At 41.4% G+C, this 27061-nt stretch overlaps 1 protein-coding gene across 1 annotated transcript in view; it reads left to right on the forward strand.

The window, feature by feature from the left end:
* Positions 1–16524, forward strand: part of cep128 (centrosomal protein 128) — a 70198-nt gene extending 53674 nt beyond the window's left edge. Inside the window, exons 12-16 of the mRNA XM_087141942.1 lie at positions 4147–4232; positions 10882–10974; positions 11629–11672; positions 12358–12602; positions 13365–16524. Of these exons, the coding sequence (XP_086998068.1) occupies positions 4147–4232; positions 10882–10974; positions 11629–11672; positions 12358–12602; positions 13365–13429 (533 nt within the window). The 3' untranslated portion in view covers positions 13430–16524. The remainder of the gene's footprint in view (positions 1–4146; positions 4233–10881; positions 10975–11628; positions 11673–12357; positions 12603–13364) is intronic.
* Positions 16525–27061: the final 10537 nt, after the last annotated feature.

Raw genomic sequence — 27061 nt, forward strand, 5'->3', positions numbered from 1 at the left:
ATCGGTACTGTTGCATAATGCAAGAATTTTTAAAAGGAGTGGTCACAGTGCAACAATATTTAATTAATAGTGCTGCGCATATCATGATGAAAATCCTAGCCAATAGTAATGGCCCTTTTGCCTCCGGTTCATTGCATTATTATGCTCTTATTGAGCAGTTCCCCTGCACATACATGTACTGTTGCATAATGTAAGAATTTTTGAAAGGAGTGGATAGGATAATGCAACAGTGTGAATTGACAATTTTTCTACTTGTATCATGGTGAAGATCGCTGCCAAATATTATGATAGCCCAGTGAATAGTTGTTCATGAGCACTGTATTGTGTGATACCGTTGCATATGTATGAATATTTGAAATGAGTGAAGTGTATACTGCCAATTGCCGTGGCTACTGTATCTATAGACAGATGAAGCGCAAAAGTCAGGAGCATCAATCAATATTTGACTTGTTGTCTGCGCACTCACTTAGACTGTCTGCTCGTTCCGTGTCATTTGTGGTGCGGAGAAATGTGGAGAGATAGCCCCGGCGAGAAACATGTTGAGTGAAAATGGAAGATTAATTAAATTTGTGTGTGTGAAGCACTCCAGATGTATCTACCTGTAATGCAGCAAAGAGGGGGGGGTTGACAAATGTGTCTAAGGTTGGAAAAAAAAAGCCTTTAAAGACATTTCTCTAGGAGTGTTAGGTTGTTGCTTCTCTGCGTTCAAAGTCAACTTTAGAGAATCTTTCTTGCGGCATAGTCATTAATCCTGGATCGAATTTTAGTACTAAAATAATACATCATTTTTGCCAGTGTAGGAGGCTTCCATTTATGAATTAATATCAGCTGCATGTATTTAGTAGTGATTTTTGGGAAAGTGGCCCTGGTTGTTATGGTTTTGTGACTTATGATCAGAGGGTTAGGGGTTCAAATCCAGCTGCTGGCCACGGGTTTGGAGCAATCTGCAATGGAGTGGCATCCCATCCGGTTTGGGAGGTTTTCACGTCAAGGAAACTAGGGGCAAACATATACACACCCATCCACAGTGGCTTGAGACAGACTTGCCACTAAATATCAACGAATTACGAAATTGAGCCAGTATCTGTTCGCAGCTTTGATGCAGAGCTCATGCGTCAACCTACAGCAGGCAAAGACATGCAGCACATGGAAGATGTATTCGGTCCTTGATAATTGAAACCAAACAATTGTGGTTGTAGATAGAGGGGCCAGAATCTGGTGAGCAGTGATCTTCAACATCATGCTGTGTTTGCCATACCGTCGATTATAATGCCAAGAAGTGTGTACAGTTTTATGATGTACATGTACAATACAAGAGATACTCTTTTTCTTTCTGAATTGCATTGTGTCAATCAGTCCACACAAGTTTTCCCGTCTTAATGATATCTGAAATTACGACTGCAAATTTTCACGTGGCTAAGACTGAGATGTCAGTTTGCTGGTTTAATGAGAACCTAGGCTTGTTAAAGTGATCCTGTGTGTATGGAATGCATGGTCTGTTTATGGAACTTTAACTTACAGAGTACACACACAGAGGTGAACCACAATGCCTTGGATCCAGCAATATTCCTTGGGTGTAGCCTGACTTGTCCTGCTATCCAATGGAAATTATCAGCCAAAGTACAAAGTTGAAAACATGGCAATATCTTCTGGAAATTTGTTGGTCAGAATATTGGGGTGTATTCCAAAGGAGACCGCCCATGAAATGAATAATACAAAATTATCACATTCATTAGATTAATGCTAACAGTCCTCAGTCCTCCAATTTCAATATGATCAAATACAGAATTCAGTTCAAGATCCTCCTTCTAACATTCAAGACACTCCACGGCTCTGGCCCTCTTTATTTAACAAACATGCTGGAACCGCGCTCTGTCAGGTCGGGTCTGAGGTCAACAAGCAATACCCTTGTTGTTCCCTGGACGTGGCTGGCCAGTTATGGAGACAGAGGTTTTTCCAGCATTGTACCTCGCTTATGGAACTCGCTCCCTGATCATTTGAGACAAGAATGTGACATCAAACCTTTTCAGCAGCATCTCAAAACATTCTTGTTCTCGTGAGCTTTTTCATTGTGAGCACAAAATTGGGTTTTTGTTTTCCACCTCAGACTGGCGCCTCTGAGTGTTTTACAGATTAAGTGCGCCTTATAGGGGCTTTATTATTATTGTTATTATTTTACATGCATGCTAGGGGGTTAGGCTTAAGTATACACACTTTATGTCGGGATGGGTCTGTATTGAAGGCTTCAGTCCATTACATCCCCCTCTTTTGTTTGTAAACATTGTACAAGTCTGTACACACGCACTGTATGTCAGTTTTGAAATAGTGAAAGTGCGGATGGTGATTTTATTTGTAGTTGTGCAGTGCACTTTAACTGAGCGCGTTTCGACTTTCACTCCTGTTTGAGTGCATTGCGCATTTATCAAAGTTGACTGACTGCGGTGATGTGTCAGTCATTGCTCTTGCCATTCTTTCGAGCGTCTTTTCAGTTGCACCTGTTCTTAGCAGCTTTTGGCATTTGCGTCTGCCCCTAACAAGTTACTACATTGATCACTGCCAAGAAAACACCTTGCTCACAATGTCTTCTTGAAGTCAAGTTGTTGAAAAGTAATTGGCATCTGGAAAGGATGATCAATAGTGGTGCACTCTTTCAAGCGCAATCGAAAAAGATAAGTGACCAAAGTGGATATGATATAATTACAAGATAATGCAGTTGCACAAGGCGTCTGCAGTTTCATTCAAGGCACTGTACAGTACATGACAAAGAAAAATAATGTAGCCATAAACATGCATAATATTCTTTTGTCCTTGCTTTTGAGCATACTTTTACATTTTATATATGTACCTACTCTCAGATTTGTATGTGCGGACCACTGAGTGCACAGAATCGGGCACTCCTTGCCTCCGTAGTCAGGACACCACAAGGGCAACTGACTATCCTGCCACATCTTCACTATGGTAGATTGCTACTAGTACAGGTGTTGGCAACTGCTTGTAATTCTGTTAATAGAGATTGACCTTATAATAATGAACCAGTTGCAGGGAAATGTAACCGCATATTGTACACTTTTACTTCTGCGCGCCCCATCTGTCACACACATTCCCCATCTGTGGCTACTAGCCTCCTATTGCATAAAGACATGCCACACACCGTATGTGCACATCAACTTGTTTACCGTCTGGAAATGTACCCTGCTGTAGGCCAATACATGTGACTGGTAAGTCCATGTACATTGTAGTCCACAATCTGGAATAGGACAAAGTTCCCCTCGGAGAAGTCACTAACCTCAATTGGAATTGGTATGTACACATACATGCACATGTACAGCCCAGGTGGTAACGTACATTATTTGGATTAAGGTATCGTAAAAAGTGCCAGGATATGTCAGTTGGGTGCATTGATTATAAAAGTTTGATCCTTTTACTAAAATGAATTGAAGGAGGTTGACCATCTGGATTGGTGCACACATTCCTATTGGATATATACCAGTGCCATTTTAGAGTGGTTTATTTGTATGGTGTTTCATTTACAAGAAACAAGCCATTGATTTGTCCCTTACAGGGTCAAACTGCAACCAATAAGTAGGAGATTCTGCTCCATCTGATATGCTTTACTTCAATTTGTGGGCAAACGGTAGAGACAGAGAACACGAAGGAGGAGAAATTGCATAACACTTAACTCACCAGCAGTGTACATAAAGGGTCATCCATGGAGCTCATGGCTTGCTGTAAATTAAGTAACAGTATGAAAGGCCATCCTGTCATTTATGACCACTTGAAGTTCATCCTTTTATTGAAAAGAGAGAAAAAGGAACAGAGACTTTTGTTGTCCGAAATGCCATATTCATCAAGAAAGGCACTTCCCACAGCAAAAAACGTTTACTTGGACATTCACTTTAGCTAGCACTGGAAAAAAAACATTGTTGGCAAGTCTCCAGATTTGACTTAACAGTTTGCTGTGACAAGGACCACTGTGATAGTTGTGCTGGACACTGAAACCTTTTGCCACAAAATACAGGTAAGTAATGGCCACAGTGTCTGTTCTCATGTGTGGGCCTTGACTTGGGAGTTACAATTGCTAATCACTGTCCCCACTTCATACAGTTCAGCCCAAGTCTAATTATGGTAGGTGTCTCATGACTGCAGATTTGGTGGCAAGCAAAAGGCAGAAGGACATAGTGGTGAAGTCTTTGGAGAAGCAAGTGGATAAGTTGGAGCATCACATTGAGATGGTATGTACCCGCACTTGCATCTAGTCTGAACTTTTGATGACACTGAATCTGTATATAACTTCCATATATATTTATTATATTGCATGTTTACTCCTAAATCAGTGTCTCATAGCCGTCATGTTTTGGTTGATCATGCCTTGTGGTATACACAACGGTCTACCTTCACTGAATCTGATTTTACAAAAATAAACCTTGCCATATGCTTTCCGTTGCCGCACCCGCACAAGAGCTGTTACATTTCTTATGTTCTGCATTCTTGTCCACAAAGTGCAGTCGACTGGCTGAGCGGCGGACAGACAGAGCCGAATGTCCAGCTTTTTTTATTAAGTTATCAAGGCGCCTACACACTGTCAGAGCTGGAATCCTTAACAGGTGCATGTTTGTGTCTGTTGATATTGGGCGAGCGGCAGGGTTGGCAAAAAAGGACTTTTGCCTTGTGCTCACTCGCGTCATTTGCACAAATGTAATTTTAAGTTTGTGTGTTCATACATTTGATGGTGTCTTAGTGTGATGGTAATTCAAACTGAACGCTTGGTTTTACACTTGGTTGGTGTTATGTTAAAGATACTCTAATGTTAAATGCTCAGTTCATCCGAGAGCTGGTAAAAGTAGAATGTAGGTACGAGACTGCTGGAATGGGACTGGCTCCCATGCTCTTCACCTATTTGGTGCATACACGTATGTCATAACAAATTGACCAATCGGCTTGCTGGAGTCAGCTGATAGATAGCCAGTTAACGTTGGATTTGCTTACCTGAAAAGCTGCTGGGGGTGGGTTTTTTACCTGCAAATTCTTCAACCTTGCAATTGCGCGCTCTTTAATACATTAACCACGGAAATGAAAAAAAAGAATTCCTAAATGAGTGTGCACGTCCTCAGTGGAACAAATAAGCAAAAGGATGTGTGTTTGCATGCCATCCAGCATCAAGTGGTTAGGTAAAGTATCCTTCTGGATATATTGGCAGTCGTAGCATCTCCATTCAATATAGAAATATATTAGCATGGCAGCTAGGAAAATGGGCTTAGTTAACAAAGGTGCTAGACTTCCAATGTTCAAATTACTTTAAATGGGTACATGTTTTTAACAAATTGCACATAAAATGAACAAAGAAAATGACTTTGCTTATCCTTAACCTATTACCATGCAAGTACCTAGTCAGATTCTCCATATGGTTTGTTTGGTTACAGTTACCTGTGCTCATCTGTTGCATCTTTCATTTCCCAGTCTTTTTTTTGGGTTCTTTTTCTCGGAACGGCATGGTTACTTTGTGGTTGGCGTTACCACCTGCCTTCAATATTGGTAAACCCACAGTGTGCTGCAAAACCTGTTACTTATTATCGAATTATTTCTGGAACTTTCGCATGTGGTTTGTACATATATATTAAAACCGGAAGGAGGGGCTGTGAAATGGGATTTTTGCATTAAGGAGACAAGGTATGCCTTCCGTTTACAAAACCCTAATTAGATGCTTGAGTTTTTTTGCCATGCATTTGCCAAGAATCCTTGGGCAAGTTCATCATCATGCAATTTATTTTTCCCCTTTTAATATAAAGAAGTCCACTTTATTCTGCCTACCTTCATTACAAGATCTCATCTCAAGGAGGTTTCAAAGCAGTGCAGGGTTTCACATTTTCTAAGAATAAAAATCAGAAAAAAAACTGCTTTTTAACACGTGGTGCCCTTTTAGGTTCACGTGTCTTGTTCATGAGCATCTCGAGCGTGATCTGCAATATGTGTCACGGGATACGTATCAAGTTAATGAACGTGTAAAAACATAACTGTGGTGAGGTTGATTCCAATAGTGTGTGCTCAGTTTGATTTTGTTTCATCGGCAGAAGTACTAATTAACCATGACCTGTGTTCCTGCCATTAAAAGGCGTCCCTGAGTGATTACAATTCCTTGGCTTCTCTGTACTCTTTTTGCTCGTCTTCGTTACGTTTGATGGAAGGTGCTTCATATTCATTTCAAAACAGAAAGATCAATTTTCAGGAAAAAAAGAAGTAATAGCGAACCCGTCTGTCTCAGTAGTAAGCACAATTAAAAGTGGAAACTCCATTTCCTGAAGAGCCAGATTAGTAGTACATGTATATATAGGCTCGACCGACGCCCCGCCTCGATTCCAGAGAGTCTGCTTTGCTCTCGGTCTAACTCATTCATTCATGACTGAATTAATGTGGAACAAACAACTGTAGAACGCTATAAGAGTAATTAGCTAATAACAAACCCAAGTGCACTTAACCTTGTTACAACCACTAAACCATATTACTCCGTTAATACCCTCCCCGCTGAATTAGGGAATCAGCCAGAGAAAAACCCTATGAAAACAGGCTGGGCAGACTATAGTCTTGGCTACTGCCTTATTTGATTTGTCATCCAGAAAACGCGCAAAGCAGCTATGAAAACACTGGTTTTAATCAGACAGCAATTCGCTGGGTGCAGAACTTGAGGCAATAGCGCGATCATGGATGGAGTGGAAAATGACGTTGACCCTAGCTCCGACGGTTGAAATAATCACGGCGGCCGGGGGTCTCCTAAGAATTGTACCCAACATGTCTAGACAGTCCACAGTCCGGGATTCCCAAAACCTGACTCCATTATGAGTGTGTTATCCAGGGCAGAATCGTGTTCGTGACGAGATTGGCATATCATCCATCATTTTGGTCAATAGACAACTTATGTTTCAATGGGAGTGATTGCCCTGTGCGCGATGAATGAAAGTGTGTCAGGGTAGTATTCCTGCGGGGGACGCAAATCTGAAAAAAAAACCAACAACAACACTAGAAGCATTCACTTGACCAACACTATCACCAACTTCTTCTCATCATATGATATTTTTTGTGAGTGAAAGTGCAGACATGACTTAATGCAGCAAAATTTTGGCATGTTAAAAGTCTGTGATGCCCTTGACATTTAAAAAACACATGGTCAGAACAAGAGGTCAAAAAGAATTCTGGGAATAATTCAGGGTAACATAGAGTGTAACATAACATGTTCGAAATGGGAATGTAGTCGTTTGTGAAAGATTCTTGGGCACGTTTAGAGTCAAAGGCCTTGGAGGCAGTGTGAAATTTCCAAGTTCCTCCTTGCTCCATTCAAATCCTCCTGACAGGTCTTCTAAAGCAGGGAATTTAAGAATTCCTTAATCTCCCACTCACTCAGCCACATCGGAGCAATTTTTCATTTAGTGCCTCCTACGCAACTATGCATAATACATGTACATGCGCACTTGCCCCCGCCCAAGTCTGAACTGGAGGAATTTTGACAGGCCTGTATTACAAATTCACACCGTGGACTTTGTATCTCCTTCATTTTGACACACATTGCACCACTCGACACAGCAAGAAGTAGGCCAGCGTGTACTTGCCCATTTTTAATCTTCCCTCTCCCTGACATTTGGTATTTTAATTTGTCAAGGCTTTCGTGTCGAGTACCGGATCTTTCCTGCCCGATCAATTTCTGGTTATTGATTATTATGGCATGTGTGTTGAATTGATAAATTTGATCTTCGTCACAGATTTCATTGATGGATTTGTGTTTTCCTAATAGGTTTTAAGATGAGGCAGATTACTTATCTTTGGTAACACTCAAAGCCACGTTGTTGTAATGTATGAGTTATCAAAACGAGCTTTTGATGGCGAATATCCTTGAAGATCAAATTCGGTTTTTTTTCTGAACATTGTTGAGTTATGCGTTGGCCAATTGAATAGATAAATTAATTTCGAAAATACAGAGGTGTTCATATTGAAATACTAAGTAAACACGTCAGTTTGGATTGTTGAAATATAATGTGTTTCCATGTGGTCCAAATACTTGGAGAAGTATGAGATTATATAAAGAAATTGGTTCAACACCTGATCCAGCTACCCCCAGCTGTTAGTAAACAAGGTTTTAAAAGTGGACCACCATTAACAAACTTGCTGGTTCTATATTATTTCATAATAAGAAATGGATGTTACACTAATGAGCGAGGCACAATTCAATTACGTGTTCAAGTGAGCGTTTTCCCCTTTGAATAAACCAAAATTCACGGCAACAAATTTGGGCATTAAATATCACAACCTGTCGACATTGATTTTTAACCAACAGAGAAAAAGGAAAAGTACCATCCAGAATTCGAACCACATCTTCACCATATGTCCTTTATCCGCAAACCAACTCATGACATGCCACCCCACGTAGTATGCTGAAGCAGTTACGTCATTCATGTGCCTATTATACTGCTTTACCGGCTGGTTTCAAACGTGGCATTTTGCTGCCTGATTGACATGGCATTTTCCTTCAAAAGCCTCGTTTATTAACAGCGATGAGTTGTCGGGTCGGAAGGGTAAAAGACACAGACCACAGATAACACTTAAAAGGGCTCATTCAGAGCGAGTTTCTTTATATTTACCTTTGTTAGAGATCCTGTCTCTCAGTTAAACAATGTCTCAAAATAATTATAACAGTTGTCATTACAAACCAAAAAAGTTGGTAGAGACCACCTGTGTCTCAGCATGGCTTGCCTTGAAACGACGGTACTCTGTCCACAAAAATTAAAAATAAAACAAAAAATAAAACAAGAACCGAAACAAACAAAAAAGCAAAAAATTCCCAACTAAAACCAAAGACAATCCCAAACCTGAACCTCAAAACCCAAATTCCAAAGCTCGAAATCCAAATCCCCAAGCCCAAATCTCTAACCCGAAGCCCCAACCCATACCACAAACCCAAACCCGAAACCTAAAAACCCAAAATACAAACCTCAAACCCCAAACCTGAACCTCAAAACCCAAATTCCAAAACTCGAAATCCAAATCCCCAAGCCCAAATCACTAACCCGAAGCCCCAAATCATACCTCAAAACCCAAACTCGAAACCTAAAAATACAAACCTCAATCCCCAAGCCTAAACCTCAAAACCTAAACCCAAATCAACTGAAAATAAAATAATAAAAAAAACAACAACAAAAGGCTTGGACGAAGACTCAGTGCTTGTGACCCCTTTAAGGGAGATGGCACGAGACTCCCCCGGGAGGGGAAATTCTGGGTGCGCCGCCGGGGTACCGCGTCAAAAGCGAGGACGTGCCTGGTCTGCGAACAGCTGTCTTTGCGTGGGCAGGGGCAGATGTACATGTACACGCTGCGTGTCCAGACCGGCGGGGGGGGGGCTCGACACTATACAGACGGTGTTGTAGAGCACGTAATCTCAGTTTTCTCCTTACCTGGTTTATCTCGACAGCATTCTGAGAGGAAATTTCTGACCATGTACTGATATCTCTGTCAAATCTTGTGATTACACTCTTGTGGCAGAATTAATGTTAGTTTAATGTAAAACAGAAGTTCTGTGGTGTTTCTGTTGAAATATTTGTTTGATGGTTGGGGACATCTTAAAGTTATTCCTTTTTCAGGACCATTGTTGTGTGGACAAATAAGAATTTATTGATGAAATTTAGAAATACGAATGAAATTCAAGTTGAGATTTGGTAACATTTTAGAAAGAATGCGAGGTTTTGAGGTGTTGTAACCGTCTCCCTAACTCCTAGGAAGCTTTTTTGTCCGGGGGGGGGGACAAAGTTAGTAATTAAGGCTCCTAGCCCCACTACAACTGAAGACTGTATTTTACAAGCAACTGATTGGTGGGGTTCAGACATTCTAAGGGAACTATATTTTTGGATGTTGAAGGCAGAAATCGTAAACTGCTGTACTCATTGGAACATGTGATAATTAAAACTCAGTAAGCGCTAATCACCCATCACCGCAGGGGCACCACTGTCGCATGCACATCGCACCTCATAAACTTGAGGTACTTCCATTCGTTTTGTATTTTAGCTTGTCATAATTGACATTCTAAGTGTACATACATGTATGTAGGCGAGCCTGAAGCACAATATATTACGCTTTTTACTTTGGTCTCCAGATTAGTGTATTATACATGTATTCTATTAATGCTTGACTTCGGCACATCGTTGCCATGTCTACGGACAGATAAACCAATTTGTTTGGTCACTGCACAAAGAATGATTGAACTAAACAAGTAGATTTGTAGCACAACCTTGAATTTAACTCAATTCTTCCTGCTTAATTCGACTTAGGAATCTTTTGATTCGTTCTCATTCACTCTACCAGAGATGCTCCTAGTAGGATTCGTTGTCATGCTCTCTGCTTGCTGCTGTTGATTTGGTTTTCATTCTTTAGCGCATAACGTATAGTTTCGGTTCAAATCAGACATTAATAATTCTTCAAAGATAGAAAGAATACCACTTTTTAATAAACAATATTGAAACCCAAAGTATTAAAAGCGAGATTTGAAAGTAAACATTTCAGCAAATCTGCAACATGAAGACGATTGTGATTGCCAGTTATGATATTCAATCAATAATTTTGGATTTGATTTTGAGTTAAGAAACGACTATAAAGAAAGAGACAGGAGTCTAGGTCAGTCAAGAGTCAGTCAACATTTTTTTTAAAGGCGCGCGCTTGTTTTTTTTCCGTTAAAATTTATCACACGGCAATTGTTAAATAGATGTATTCCCAAATGGATTATGTCCAAACAACATTTCAGGTTTCGAACATCCTTCACCTGACAAGGTTTTATTGCTCCAAATTGATTCAATCAACTAAAGAAAACAATGCCGAGAATAACAGAGGAATGCTCAACATTCATTTCAGAATGTCAAATCGCTACGTCGCAGCCTTGAACTGATTCCAGACCTGGACAGCCCACCGAGAGACTCTCCCGCGCAAGACTATAAAAAACTCAAGGTACGCCGCTTAAGATGATAATGAACCCACCGTGCCACCCAGCGGTGTGGTTGGGTTCTTTCTGGCCACGTCTCATTGCTACGCGCCGTACAGTCGGCAGTCTGCCCGAGCCTTCGGGTCTCCACAACCCGAGTATCAAGAGTCGAGCAGGGCAGGAGTGAGAACGACGCCGAGCTGAAATTTCAGAGCAATGGCAGTCTCGCTTACCACTATTTGACCTTTTTAAAAGCCCTCTGCGCGCCGGGTCCTCTGTGCCCGAGCGGAAATTTAGCCGAGGCATAACGGTATTTGCAATGAATTGCATTACTTTCACCAAATGAAAATGTACGGCCGCCTTGCTGCGAGCTGTGGTTATCAGGTGCCATGGAGAGTAGCCGCGAGATTGCTCAAGCTTTGATTTTCTGGGGTGAACGTGAAACGTCAGGGCTTGATCGAGCATAATTATTCACGAAAAGGAGGACCGTATACTGCGTAGAGATTCAGTATTGGCATTTTCGAAATAAACTTTCTTCGTAAGGTAGTCTTTTAATATTTAACCTCAGATAATTGATTGATTTATTGGCTGTCACTGGGATAAAGAATGCAGCTACTTATTCCTTACATCAAACCCTTCTCTAGTCACTTATCCTACATTTGCCATTTTGTCCGTGTCAGGACCTACAAGAAGAACGTGACCGCATCAATGACAGATACAATAGGTGAGCCGAAATTACAATGTCATTCTGAAATCTGCATAAATTCACAAAAATTAATACTTATTAATATTAATGTATTTATACAATGAATTTTAAAGTTTTAAGACGAACAACAAAGTCTCCCAACGCTGGAAAAGGTTTAGTGTTTCCAAAGCTGTACAGTTTACCAGTTTATTTTGTCGGGAAGATTTTCTCCTTTTTATCACCAGTTATTGCAGAATAAGAAGAGAGACATTGACAAAATTGCCGGGTAATATATTATGCCATAGCTCATGTAACTAAATGGAAATGACCAAAAACAAAAGGCGAGCCAGCTCTGCCGTTTGGATCACAAAACTTCCTGGAAACAACCAAAAGAAGAGGGTATTTATCAAAACGAATCAAAAATATATTAGCCGGGGAATTTGTGAAGGTACCCGGTTCTTGAACCTTCAAAATCTTTCACACTGTTGAGGAACCAAACGGAATGTCAATTACACTTGTGCACCGAAGAGGAGTCCGGTCCCATGTGGATGTATCAGTGGCGGGATCTTGTGGCTTCTGTCTTCTATTCTTCAAAATCCTCTGAAACGTGGTGGATTTTTGAGCTTCGGGGAATGCTTAAAAATGCTAATGCGAATGAGTCCCCTGCGATGTGACCTGTTCCACGTAATATGCTAACTCCACGACACTGTCTATGAATCGACAGGTACAAAGGAACGGTCACTCTCTTACAACAGCAGTTGGAGGAAGCTAAGCAGTCGACCGGCTTCCAATCCCCAGGAACGAGTCCCCTTGTACAAAGTTACAAGGGCAATCGAATATCTCAACCCTCTTCAAATCTCTCCTTGAAGAAGCACAGAAGTCCAGAGACAGACTCACGAGGAAGGCATCCAGCTAAGGGGCTTTCAGATCTGATTGGTAAAAGCGTGTCACCGTCTTCTAAAAAGAGAGGTAAGTGCTATTAAACCGAAAAAGGTACTAAAACTCACCCAAAAACTTTTAAAATGCGCTTAATAGCCAAATTGAATTGGTTTATTTTTCTGTAACTTTGTATGGAGTGTCATAATCATACTAATTGGTGAAATGTTACTTGTGGTTGGTAAAACTGGAGCATTTATAAGGCTTGGTCACTACTTCTGAGGGGATTTTCTAATCGAACAAATCCAAAAGCTTGTTTTTTCAACTTTTGCAAAAGTGAAGCCTCAGTGTAAAATAACACTTTCTCGATGAAACAGCCGTTAATTAGTCCAAATCAGGCAAACCCAGTGCTAGATTTTCAGATAAATATCCTATGAATTACGACAGTTCCATAAATGTACGTGTAATTACTTTGGTATTGATATAGTTTCTTGTAAATTGGTGGTGTGTTTACATATACTTCTATGACACTTTGGCCATTTGTGAGTAAATGTAATTTTCAGTCGATTTCTTAACATCTTGAATATTAGTCACTGGCATTCTGTTCCTCTTTTTGACATTTTGTCACTGTCGCATCTTTGATACCATCACTGTCGCTGTCAACTCACCAGTACTGTGTATCCCGTGTCATTCCAGCACCTTACAGATTGATGCCTCCGGACAGCAGCGAGAACCCATCATCCGCGTGTCTTCCTCGACATTTGTTATGATGATAAATCGTGTGCATGATATATCTGCTGCCCAGTGTTAGTTAATATTTTTGACCCTGGAAGATTGTTTATTTTCCTTTTACAGCGCATCATTCCAAATTGTCTCCAGCTGATGACGCATTTTTGTCTCTGCGGGCGAGGGACTTGTAAGGCCCAACATACCAAAGCGAAGATCGTTTGTCTGGGCCCTTGACACTCTGCACTCAACCACGGATAGCAGTTTACGCTGTTCACGGGAGCATATTCTCAACTGTGAATCGCTGTACAAATGAGAACATTAATGGCAGTAATAAGTAAAGTGCACTTTATCTAGCAATCGCTGGTGCTTGGTGGATCAGTGAATAAAGCAGGACACTGCCGGCAGATACCAGTGAAACTAGGTGTATCCAGGGTATCGTGTTCTTGTGAATAGCACATACTGTTCATTAATCATGAATGTTATTACAAATGAATGTTTATGCTTGGAAGATACGCCATGCAAGGATGACGATGAACCATGAACAGTTAATGCAGAACTATTGCTGTCCTTCCTGTTCCCGCGTCACAGCTGCACTTTTTTGCCCATGCCAAATCGACAAACATGAGCGCCGGCAAAAGCAAAACCAATTAACTCCAACAAACTTGAGCATCCTTTCAGTTGTATTGTACGATTAAATGTGTTGATACACTTTATAAGAGAAAATACCGCCTAAATGACTTAAAGCGCCCTACCTCTTTCAAAATGGTGGTCAATTGTTAGGATAACATAAAAAGACTCTACCAGATACGGTTCTTTCCCATGAAGTTTAAACTGTATTGGTAAATAAACCGCGGCGTTCATTACCAAATTAGTAGGCCTACAGTTTAGGGTTGGATGAGTCCAGTTGTGTATGAAGACTGTTTTTATTATTCAGGTGGTATTTTTGCGGCCTGTAGCATAAATGACCAATTTGCTGTGATGTTAGCGTAATATAGAAATATTTATAGAGGTATTTATTGGTTAATGGGCATTCGTTTGCCGACTTCTTTTGTGTGGAAGCCATTTAGTCGTAGCAAAGTGTACGTTTGATTCTGTCTCTCTCTCACGCCAAGGAGATAGTGAAGGTTGTCTACAGCCTACCCAATTTGCTATTCGAAATGGTAGTCTTCTTCGCAGTGTTACTTCCAGATGGGGTGTAACATAGCGGCGATGAACAATTGAATCTTGGTTGGGAATCGGGATGAAATTTTTTAAACACTCTCTGTTCAAACTCACACCACTGTATCTCCCTTGCCCTACTTTGATAAGTTACATCACATCTAATGTGTTTGCGGTGAAATTACCCCGTCACGTGCAAGAGGGCTGTCGGGGGAAAAATCCAGCGCTACCAACTTGTGTGATTTTAGAAAGTCAACAGTTCAATTGGAAGGCATTTGTACGTTGGCACGAGATTGTATTTCCGCGGTGTGTTTGCTTGAGAGGAATCGGGTATTTATTTAGTGATATATTATGTCGCTTTATCGCGCAGTGACGGTGGCACGTTGACAGGAATGGCGTCATTTATTTTACTGTATGGAGACTTCAGTGCGGGAAGACTTGAGAGTTGGGTATCAAGACACGCAATCAGGCATAGGGTGTAAGAGCGCGATGTCTCTCCAACTTTTGAATATGGGTTTTGAAGTCAGGGCAAGGGTGACGGTAATGTTGAATAAGCTTATACGTCGTGTTTGTAATGATGGCTATTGGACATGGTCGATTTATTCCTGGGTACGTTTATGGAAGATGTTTTGGGTGTGTGTTTTTTATCGAAGATAGGGAATATGCATAGACATCTTATAAACTAATTTGAAGAGTTGCCTTCATAACTGTGATTGCTTAGCACTCGCGAGTATTCTTCAACTCGACTGGCGCATGTAGTCCTGGCGAGCCCCGGCACCTATTGGTCAAAGAGTCATGTAACACGCGCGTACCACCTGTCCACGTGTGTGGTGTCACCGCAGTGAAGTATTCGTATTCTGGCTGTCCAGTTAGTTTACAGGGAGAGGTTTTCGTAACAGGTAATTTTTGAATGTGCATAAGAACCTAATCCTCTCGTGACAGTCTTTGCGCCTGTAAAAACCGACAGTATACAGTCGACTGATTTATTTTTTGATTCACCAAAGCTGTTCCTTCTGTTGATAAGAGAGCTCATGTTAAACTAAACACTTGTTTCTTTGAGATGAAACGGAGCCAATTTGGTATGTTATTATTTTGAATACGCACTTAACTTGAGCGGTGCATTATTAATTTTCAACTACTGGGCAAAATCTGAAATGGAGTTGATGTGTACACTGTCGCTGCCTCACATAGGCTGTTTTCATTTGCCACACGGCCCGTGTGTCTCTTGGCGGCAGTGAAGCAGACCATAGAGGCAGGCGGTGCTTAATTGAATGCGTACAACCCGCTCGATTCCAACCAGGCGAGAGAGAGAGATATCAGAAAGAGAAGAAAGATCTTCATTTGGTCAGGCGCTGCTCACTCCTGGTGCCAGATTTGTCATTTTCCTGCCACATTCCCACTTTCCGGCGTTTGCTTCGGCGCAGTAATGACGTCAGAGCCCTTCATGTAACACACTGTGGACCCATCCCCACGTTGCCAGATGTCGATTTGCTATTACGTTAAAGGTGTTGCGCGCGTGTGAAGTCTGGCCCGCAGAACGCTCGCCTGCAGCTTCTGTTAAGTGTGCGACACTCTCGCAATATTATCTAGTTCCACCGGTTTTTTATTTGTACAAATCTGAAATGATACATATTTATACATTTTGCATTGGTTACATGTGATTTTTTTACCTGTATAAATTTAGGATATTTTAAGGAAATAAAACTTTTCAGAACAGATTTCTTGGAATGTTTTCATTTATGAGACAGTGCCGTACTCTTATGCTCCGGCTCGGCCGTGTGTTTTATATCTTAGTGCTTCCACTAGGTAATCTTGTACATGATGCACCGACAGTGTATTTAAGGTGAAACGTCTGAAGAGAAAGTATCTTTGTTTTGAATGATTTTAATTAACTACAGAGTAGGTCTTCCATTCCAACAATATGTGCTGTTGATGTAATTTTCACTTATATCTGTAAATAATTCAGTAGAAACAGCAATGCATAAGACTTTATGAAATACATTGCGTCACCATTTTCCTAAGTCCTGGGTTTACAGTTCGTGTTTGTACAAATTCTAACCACTAAAAACAAATATGGAATAAAATTTTCGAGGCCATGCCGACTTAGCAGTTGGTTGATTGGTTAAAAGCCGTTTTTATATTGTGTTTTCTTCTGCAGTGGTTTTTTTGGGGGGGCGGGGTAACGTCCCGTGTGCGTAGGAAGATCCGAGCAAAAAAACGTTGGAAGGTGCCCCAACAGCCTTCAAAATACGGTGCTGTCTTGTTTTTTAAACTGTTGGGTCTTGAGCAAAATAATAACAAGAAGACCTTGAGACAGGAATCACTGCAACTGCTTGGAATGTGGATCATGAAATACTGGATTCAAGGATTAGTACACGGAAAGATCAAGTTTACCATCAACATCAACTTTTGATTTTCACGTTAATTGGATAATGCAAAATCATGGAATTTGATGGTTTTTTGGCATGTATATGGAAAAAATGTAGACGTAAGTTACAGTGGACATGCTAACATAAACTGTACTCTGAATCAACATTTCGCATCAGCGCGCAACATAGACCTGAATGTTTACGGTTCGCTCATAGTTTCCTTCATAGCTTCGTTTTCTTTTACCTTGTGAACACCCAACTCATCGGTCTTTCATCTTACTACTAGAACATCTCCACTCAATGTAAATAGCATTGATTCTCTGTTGAAATCTAAATGCTATTCAAGGCCATTATCTGTACTGAAGCATGTGCAAATTCCGATGCTGAAAGATACAACTCGGTACACAATAGTCTGAAACAGGTGTATGCGATGCAGATGTACGCGATGCAGATTTCTGTCTTGAGAGTTTTGTTGCCGTTTTTCTGCTGTAGTTCTGCACTGGTTGACCCACTCTCAGCTCGGAAGAGACTGCGTCTTTAACCAGCGAGTGTTGAAAGCAGGAAGCGCTATTGAAGGCAACGATTATGATGATGACGGTCAGTCCGAGCGATGTCTGGCCGATGCGCGGCGGATTTGGCCCGTGTGGCAAGTACATCAACCACACTGAAGCCTTGCTGACTAAGTCTTCAGTGGCAGTGGGATTCTTTTGGGGGCAAAACGTCACGTTTCCAGTTTGCCTATATGTGTTATTTCCCAATCTCGTTTTTTTTATTGAAGGCCCGTTATGTTTCGCAAATGATGACATTCATCTCAGCAATAAATAGTTGAGGTAGTGGATGATAACCAGTGTCCTACTCCAGAGAAAGATTGCTGAGTTGACACCCGTATAGTATGCCTCCCCTCCCCTTCGCCTGAACGTCACCGATGGACCAGACTTGTTCCTAACACGAACTTGCACCACAATGGCTTCCTTTGGAAAGGAAGGAAAAATGTACAAACCTATGTTGGTTCTCAAGATACGAATCAAACTGGCGATCTGAAGCAGGGATTGCGTGATAGTACAGTTGTATTTACGCTGCCCTTGCCCCAAGCTGTGATTCTCATAAAGGGCGCCGTGTTTGTCCTAATTGGTGTTTAGCCGACACTGTAATGCGATAAGAAATGAATGGATCAACTGGATTTTCCAGCCAGGCTCAGTTCATTGCCGGAAATAACTGCCCAATTATCTGGGATGTTAGGCTCGGTAAACGTTAAACCATCCTCGAACATGCCTGTATAAATTTACTGTGCACACGAGTCGTTGTGCATCAGACTGTCAGGTAGTACATCACGTTTTTTGCAAAATGGAAAGTTTGTCGAAACAGACGCACTGAGGTGGAAAGGGGAAAACGTTTATTGTTCAGAAATCAGGTAAGTCGTGTATCCTGATCCTTATAGCGCCTGACGATCCTGACGTTTCGTCAGATCCCATATGCAGTAAGGTATGAGACGGAGAGAACCCCCCTGCTTTGTGTTGGTCATTGTCGCGCAGGAATCTGGGGAATTCCTTTCAGGCATCTTGGGGGGGGGTGTGTTAAGTAACAATAGTCTGGAATGTGTATAGGGATTGGACATGTTCGGGGGTACCCCTCGGTCTCATTTCTTGCTGGATTTATCAGATCCCTTGTTGGTCAGATAGCTGCTACGGTCTGAAATCCAACGACTCAACCCCCGTATGGCGGCTAGAGGGCCGTGTCTAACAACGGCTTCCAGAGTTACGGCTATGTCTGGTAGTAGGAATTATTACGGGTCTATGTCTTCAACTTGACCTTGGTCTTGCACGATACAGATGCAGCCTTGTAATAATGTAATAATGGTTCATGGGTGGATAGTGGATAAACTCCAGAGAAGGAACGTATTGGTTGATTTCCAAATAAAGCCGAGAGGAGGTAATGTCCACTAATACCCACCGCCATTATACAATGTATGTGTTTTACCGCCCCCCGTATTCGGCTGCCATAACAATCCCAGACATCATTTGAACGCCATTCAGTACGGAAGCGTATTGCTGCCAACGCGAAAAATTATTTTACCTCCTTTAAAGGACTTATTATCTCGTTTAAACGAGATATCTACATGTATGTCGTTTTAAAGAGATGGAGATTTTTTTCGCGTTGGCAGCGACATGCTTCCGGACCTTTCAATGTTTTTTGTGCCGCCATCTGCTCATATGCAGCTAGGGTGATGATTACGCATGCGTACTTACCTGGGAGAGAGTTCGACTGTAGCTTCACTAGCGAATGCGCAGTATACCGTTCCCGGGCTTCCAGCCCTTGGTATCGACGCGCTATTCGGCCAGTTTTTAGATATCGGTGGTCTTAGAACTTGCAGAAATTAGATTAAAATCACATCTTCATAGCTACAGTGTGTTTCCATTGCGTTCCAGAACCATGGTTATCTGAATGCTTTTGCTTCTTAACAGACGTTTCTTAACAGCATCTAGGCCCACGCGTTGGCAAAATTTAAATAGGCCTACGTCAAGATAAATCTGTTCAGTATGATGTTGCTACTTGAGTTCAGTTTCATGAGAAGTACCGTACTGTTAATGGCTGGGCGCTTTAGGTTTCAACTGGAGTAGCTTGTGAGACTCGCACCTTTCACGGATACGCTCGCTACCTCGGGGTATCGGTCTGTGAGTCTGTGTACCACATTTGAAAATGCAAAGTGGTACTCGTCATAAACGTAGCACGGTATCTGCCTAGTTCTGGTATGCTTGTTGATACCAGGGGCGGGAGACAGCTTCAGACATTATCTTTAGTTGAAGGTACGTAGGTTTTTAATATAGGTAAAGTATATGGACGACCGCGTCAGCAGATCGTATCGGTGTTTCATAAAAACCGCGTTTCTGTTTTTTAGCTCGAGACTTCCGAGATTACTTGATTGATAAACACCTTAAATCGGAAATTATTTTACATTTAAAATAGGAGTTCAGTTGATAAACTAAGGAACTAGGTTTGGCTTACACGGAGGAGTTTACACTGTCCCTGTATAGGAAGTCTTTTATATGCGCCAAACTCATATGCTCCTCATCTCCTTTTGTACTCATTGTCAAACTGAGGACAGGTTATCATATCCGAGGGCCTAATGTCAATGTCATTCTCTTGTTAGTGTCCGCAGTATACACATCACACACACACGTGCACCTTTGGATCAGAGAGGGGAATCAGTATTCCGCCTCTATTTGTGTTTTGTTTTGGAATGAAATTCTTGTCAGCTGAAATCTTGTTAGCTGAATGCTTCGTCCCGGCTTATCAACAGAAGCCTTTCGCAGTCGAGCTAAGCACCAGTCTGCGCAACTCGGCGCGGCTGTCGAGATACTGCCGCGTCCACGCACACCACACCCACACCATGAGTAAATTGATATGCTTTTATAACAGCCGAGGCCTATATCATTTCCCTTCCTCCTGCACCGAGAAACCAGAGCGTTTAGCCGTTACAAATCGGAATGGATACTTAGCAACTGATGGATGCTTTCATTTCCTGGCTGCCTGGTCCATTCGGCATTTGCAATACATGCCCCCGAATTTACGTTAAAGTGGGAATCGATGACAAAAGTAACCATGTCACTCAAAATTACAGTCAGCAACATGATTCCTACCCCTAATAAATTTTATTTTTTGTGTGCTTTTCTAAAGAATGAAAGGTCGGCACATTACATTTGGGACATAGTTGAATACTTTTAGCTGTCTGATATAAATCACTGACAGCTTTGGTTTTAACTCATTTGCAAAACAAAGAGAATCCTACATTGTTTTAATTCTGACATGTTCAGAATTATTCATATCCTTTGCCTGTAAGAGTTATTATCATAGTTAATAGTCAATTGCAAAGCCCTTGTTCTTGATTACAGCATTTAGGCAGTTTGTGTAGCTGTTCAGGAAGGTTTGGCACAGCTCCACGGGAATCTTAACCCTTTAGAATTCTTCCTTGGCGAAGACCTCTAGCTCACTCAGGTTGGGAGGACTGCGGGCACGCACCTTGGACTTGAGGCTTTTCCACAGGTTTCAATGGGATTCAGGTTTGGGCTTTGGCTTGGCCGTGGTAGCACCTCCACGTTGTTAATCCTGGACAAATTTCTTGACTGCCTTTGCCGTATGTTTAGGATCATTGTCCTGTTGGTACTGGTACATGTATGTCCAGTTGGGGCTGAGATGGAGATTTTCTGCAGACATTGCCCTGCAGGATCTGGATGTACTACTCCTCCTTCATAATTTTCTTCCACTTTTATGAGATTGCCAGGCCCACTTGCAGAGAAACAACCCCACACCATGATGTTCCCACCTCCGAACTTCACGGTCGGCACAGTATTCTTTGGGTAGAATGTTTCACCTTTCTTGCGCCAAACGAAGAAAACATCCTGGCCAACAGCTGCATTGTCTGACCACAGAACTGATGACCAGAAACTTTGAGCCTTGTCTCGGTAACCTCTGGCAATTTCGAGTCGAGGTTTTCGATGCCTGTGGGTGAGGAGAGGGGTCTTTCTTGGCTGCCGCCCACGTAGCCCTTTCCTTGTGCAGTGTGCGGCGGGTTGTCTGCGTTGAAACCTTGGTGCCTATCTCACCCAAGTTGTCCTGAAGTGCCTTGATTGTAGTTCTGGGGTTGAAAAAGGCCTCGCGGCACACTTTCCTAACCAGACAAGGAGACACCTTTGACTTCCGTCCACGCTTGTCGATGTTTTTCACGGTACTGATCTTCTTGACGTTGCACTGTACAGTGGAAATATTTACTCCGAAGAGCTTTGAAATGGCTTTATAGCCTTTCCTATCTTTGTGGGCATGCACAATGCCCATGTGAGATCCTTGCTGAGTTCCGTATTTTTCTTCATGTTCACAACAACTGAGGAAGACTCCAAGATTGCACTTTACTTTATACTCTAGAGAGAGAGTACTGACAATGACTTTTTACAAACTAAGTGCAAAAGATGACATTCCTAACAGATTCCTGGAGGATGTATGCATTATTGCATATATCCAAAACAATATTGCCGAGTCTTAAGAATGTCTGGAGCATGTGCATTTCGGAGGAATGTGGCCAAATATCCTGACATGTAGAAAGGTATGAATAATTCTGAGCATGTCAGAATATAAATAATTTAGCATTCCCTTTGTTATGCAAATGAGGTAAGACCAAAGCTATTAGTCATTTACACTCGACAGATAAAAGTATTCATATCCAGAATATTATGTGCCCACCTTTCATTCTTTAGAAAAACACTAAAAACCTAAAATTCATCAGCGATATGAATGATTTGTTTGTTAACTGTAAGCATCCCGCTTTCTGACATTTACAAATTTTGTATGTAACATTTGCAGAATGAAGCAGCCTTCCTAAATTAATCAAATATGGAATCGTCACCTAGAACAAAATCCGTTTTAAAATGTCTCAATCAGCCGATTTAAAATATCTCATTTAGCCTTAAAGTAAGCTGCAGTAAATTTAGAGCGATAAGTCCAGTTTAGAATTTCTTTAATTTTATCGGTTTCTGATAAATGCTTTAATATAAGTGAATTAATAAGTGTGACATTAAAAAGAATATGATTGAATTCTGAGATCGCACCGTTATTATAAAGAGCAGCTAGAAGTATTTGTATTACATATAAAGCAGTATGGGGCTCCTTGCGGTCAATTGAATAATCATAGCGGACTATGTTTTTGCAGGATGGGACCAGGCCTGACAGCAAGCTGTCATGCATTTGCTAGAGTCCTCGTCTACGAGTCGACTCGCTGCTTGACATGCTGAGAACTTTACGAGAGCACTCTAGTTGTAGTCAGCTGACGACACGCCGACGACTTGGCGGACTTGCAGCCTAGACAGGTGCATAATGCTCGGGGAATACTCAACTTAATCCGAATTAGTATGTTCGTGCAAACCACCGTTTGGGGCCATTCTTCAGTTGCCGGTTGAGGGATCTGCAGTTCGGCGCCAGTATTTTGTCCACTATGCATGTTTTAATCGCCTTTGGAGGAAAGGAAAACTGCTTCTAAGCAAAAGTGACTTGTGATTTTAATAAATTTAAAAAATAGAGGCTGCGTAGTCGTTTATAATTTTGAATTGTTTTCTTCTTTCTCAGATTAATATGTTAGCGCCAGTTTTTATGTTCTTCGAGTTTCGTCAAAAGTCTTTCCTTTTTACATGTGACATAAATTTTCATTACTAGGAGTATAACGTCGAAACGTGCATTTGCACAAAAGCAATTACACACACATGTATGGGCCTGGAAATAGTTTTGTAACTGATGGGTTCACGACTATGTAACAGAAAAAGAAATCGAAATTCTCACCAGAAGCAGTAGATAACCTTTCTATTAACTATTAACGGGCCTATTAGTGTTGTTCGTGGCGGTTCTTTTGTGGGAAAATCAAAATTATCTTTGAAAAGAAGCAGCCTCTTAGTTTATATTATTAGAACCACTATGATATTATTTCTGCAGATCTGCTTAAAGGTAAGAGGACAGAATAGCCAGTGAAATTAACATTATGCCCACATTTTATAGTTTAATACTGTGAAGCTTGTGCACACTGGGATCCCTGAAGCAAATCACAGTGATTACTTTACGAAACGCTAACAACAGAGAATCGTATTCTTTGCTGAGCCAACAAATTGAGTCCAATTCTTTTTATTGTATGTTGCCTCTGGACACTTTGCATTGGTCACGCGTGACGAGAATCGTATCTGTCATTGCTATTCACAAGACAGTGATTTGGTTTGCTTTTTGGAAATCCCTCAGGGATGTTCTCAGTATGTCCATGTTTTTGTTCTCAATCTGTTGTTTTTTCATTTGTTTCCTTATATTGTTGTTTATTATACTACCTGAGAAATGATAAATGAAAATGAAACTGGTCTGGCGTTGATTTTTTACCTGCAAGTTATTCCCCATTTGTCCATCTCAACGGTGTCCGATATTGGCCATTTGTGTTTCAAACCATGGCAAGTGCAGTGTGCAATCACAGCTATCGCACCGTCATACCTAAAATGCATCGCAGGTCCGGTTACTGACATTTTTCTTACGGGTTTTACGAACGGTTGAACAAAGCTCAGTCTAAGTTGCTGCCGTGGCTAGTTAAGGGTGTTCAAGCATATATATATCGATCCATCATTCGATTGATAAAGGTTCGCACAATGACGTTTTCCTTCTCGCCTGTGTCAGTTCCTGTTAACCTTGACATTTGCAGTGCATGTCACATCATCTCGATTTGTTTTAGAAGAGCTCCTCAAAACGGCAGTAAACAAACCCGAGAGGAGTTTTTCTTGCAAAGTCTTTAAGGGTGAAGTGCCATTCACGTCTCTTGCAAGAAACGATGCATTACTAAACACTGACATTGGCTGTTATGACACCAGCCGTCAAGAACCAAGCCATAGACCATTAGGCAATTATCGCTCAGCCCACATGCTCAAGTCAGGTCGGTAACTAGCAAGTGATATTTGGCTCCGTGAGTAAGCTATCATTGATTTTGACATGATTCGTTATGACAAACCCATTCGGTATAGGAAGGCTTCCTGAAAAGGGTTTATTATTGTATCAAGCTGTCATTTCTTTGTTGGGGATGATGGAAAATATTAAATCTCCTGTTTTTTGGGGAACCTTTCGTGAACCTCTTTTGTTGCAACTTTCTGAAACAGCGTTGGCTTTTGAATGATGCAAGTGACAATGGACTTTTCGATTGCGCGATTTCGTCATGCAGGTGTTTTATGGCTAGAAATTAGACATTTTCTCTCAACAGACTTACTTCCCAGGGAAGTCATTTTCTATCTTGTTTCTATCATATTCACTGTAATCGGCTAAATGTGGTGGTGCCAGACTATTTTGTGTTTCAAACCCTTACTTTAACTTTGCTGAAGTGTGGTTTTAAACATTAAGATATAATTAAGCACCAAATTTAAATTGTTTTAAACAATCACCTTCACGAATGTATATGGAAAATATTGTGACTGGTATTTTACCCTCATGTTCCAAAAATGGAAGTTTTACCTTATATTTTCAAAAATTCAGGATGGCCGACATGTGAATACAGTCCTCTTGGTTATAGTTCCTTTTTAATTGGCAGTTGATTCGCAAACTTTGTTTGCCATTCCAGGGAATCAAAAGTAAAACCATTTACTCTTTCATCCTTCAAAACTAATTCAACTTTCAAAGGCATGGAATAAGCAGCAGACGCTACCAAAATCTTGATTAAGAAACTGTCCCTTGGCAAGATTTAACTCGTCTGGTTTTTGGCGCGAAACTGTTGTCAACCGTGTTTGTTATTGTGACGCACGGCCACTCATTCAAAACGGTATTTAGTGTTTGGAAACAAAACAAGGGTTTACCGCTTACAGCACATAGTCACGAATATGGCGGCTAAAAAGTCATTCCCTAACGAAAATTCTGTTTGAGATTACTGTTGGCCTCTTAAAGAAGGTAAAAAGCTACGGACCTTTCCCACACCTGAACTTTCTTGTCTTCTCCACTGTTGCTACAGGTAAATAGCACTGCATGACTTGAATCGTGACTTGAGACAAAGTCCCCTAACTAAAGCCAGCTGCTCTAAGGATGAAAGCCCCGTCTGGGTTAGAGTCCTGCGTTTGCTAAATGGCATTTACATGTCAAATGGTATTTGGCGTGGTTAAGTGGGTAATGATTCAAAAGAATTAGTTGCATGCTGTGGGGTCGGTATACGACCGACACAATGCATCCTATTAGGAGAAATATCATTTCTAAATATACTAGTTGATATTCTTGTCAAATTCGCCAAGGGGAAAGTTGGGGAGGAACAGCAGGAAACGCCGTATACAATGAGCGACGACTACAACTCGGGCACTAACCGGCTTAAGAAGCGACTGCTGAATGCAATGAGGTCTTCAAAGTGATTAAAAATGGTTTAAAACGGAATGTCACATTGTTATATTGTAGAAACTACCATTGCAGTACGAAAACACCGATGTTGCCTGATTGGTGCAGGCGGTAGTATATACGCCAAGTTCACTAGGTCTTTTAAAGATACAATAGTAATGGAGAAAATCATTTCTAGAAGCAAGGCAGCTTTTGTCTTTGGCTAACTGGCTCTTCACATAATCTGTTGTTACGCAATGGCATGGTAAAGTAGATTTGTTATGAAACATGAGCGTAGTGGGATGGCATCAAAATGGAAAAGGTATCAGTAGTGAGCTAGACACGTTGAGTATAGCAACAGAACTGACTCAAACCCAAAAGGAATGCCCAGGTAAACAGCAGTCAACTTGAAATTAACATATTTACTTACACACTGTTCGTCCTTCTTATCTTTTCCAACGCCAGAGTGGATCGATTATGTCTAGCACCATCACACCAATTTGGGGCGCTATTGTGCCTCCATTACTCTGAATTTGGTCTTATTTTTGCCCGGCAAGGTCGGTACAAATTTAGCTGAGGCAAACGTGATCTGAACAGTCGACCGGCTTGATGATTGCCGGTCGATATCAGAGAAAGCCGAGCAGAGCGGACCGCCAAACGTAACAAATTACCAGCAGCAGCGACCGGGGGAAGAGGCTTTCACGCAGCAAAGGGTGGATTTTTAAGGCATGACCCGTACAGCCATCCTCGCGGCCTTGTTACAATCCCGATAACCATGGAAACGACGCATCAGTGATAACGATTATGTTTGGCTTCAACTAGGCCTTCCCTTTATGCAACACAAGTGAGGGATCAATGCAGTGTCTCCACCATGCCCGTGGCGGTGAAATCCATCCCGCGCGGCTTATCGAGTGAAGCCCACCAACCGGCCGGAGGCTTTGCTTGTCTGATCCGGTAATGCCTGGTTTCCAAGCACTACCGATGTATCGTATTTCAGTTACCGCGCGCATTCACCATGTTGTTTGCATGGCACGCGGCCTCCCTTCATTGCCTGCGTTTCCCGGCTTTGTTTATCCCCAAAGTGTCGGGTGGAGGTTTATCCAATGTCTTCAAGATACGCAGGTGAAAGTAAAAGCGATTGGGTTTTCACACTTGAATTGTCCTGTAGGAATTCACTAGGTACGTAAGCAACGAAGTACTTCTCAATAATTAGGTCAACAATAATTTTTTTCTCGTGGGGCAAGAGTTGACACGGGGAGGGGGTTGAAAATCATTTTTTTTATTCATTTAAATCTGGCATTTAGATAGATTAAGATGCACTTAAAGTTATTTCGAATACTGTCAGAGGAAGGTTTGGAGATTTGTCTTTTTTCCGTTTTTTAAAGAGATTTTCTGTAGATGCTATTAATCAACAAAATGCGCCATGTTTTGAACGGAAAATGTAGA

The sequence above is a fragment of the Acanthaster planci genome, linkage group LG01 (assembly GCF_054643075.1).
Source record: "Acanthaster planci isolate LZ-2023a linkage group LG01, COTS_SCS, whole genome shotgun sequence".
NCBI classification, from domain to species: Eukaryota; Metazoa; Echinodermata; class Asteroidea; order Valvatida; family Acanthasteridae; genus Acanthaster; species Acanthaster planci.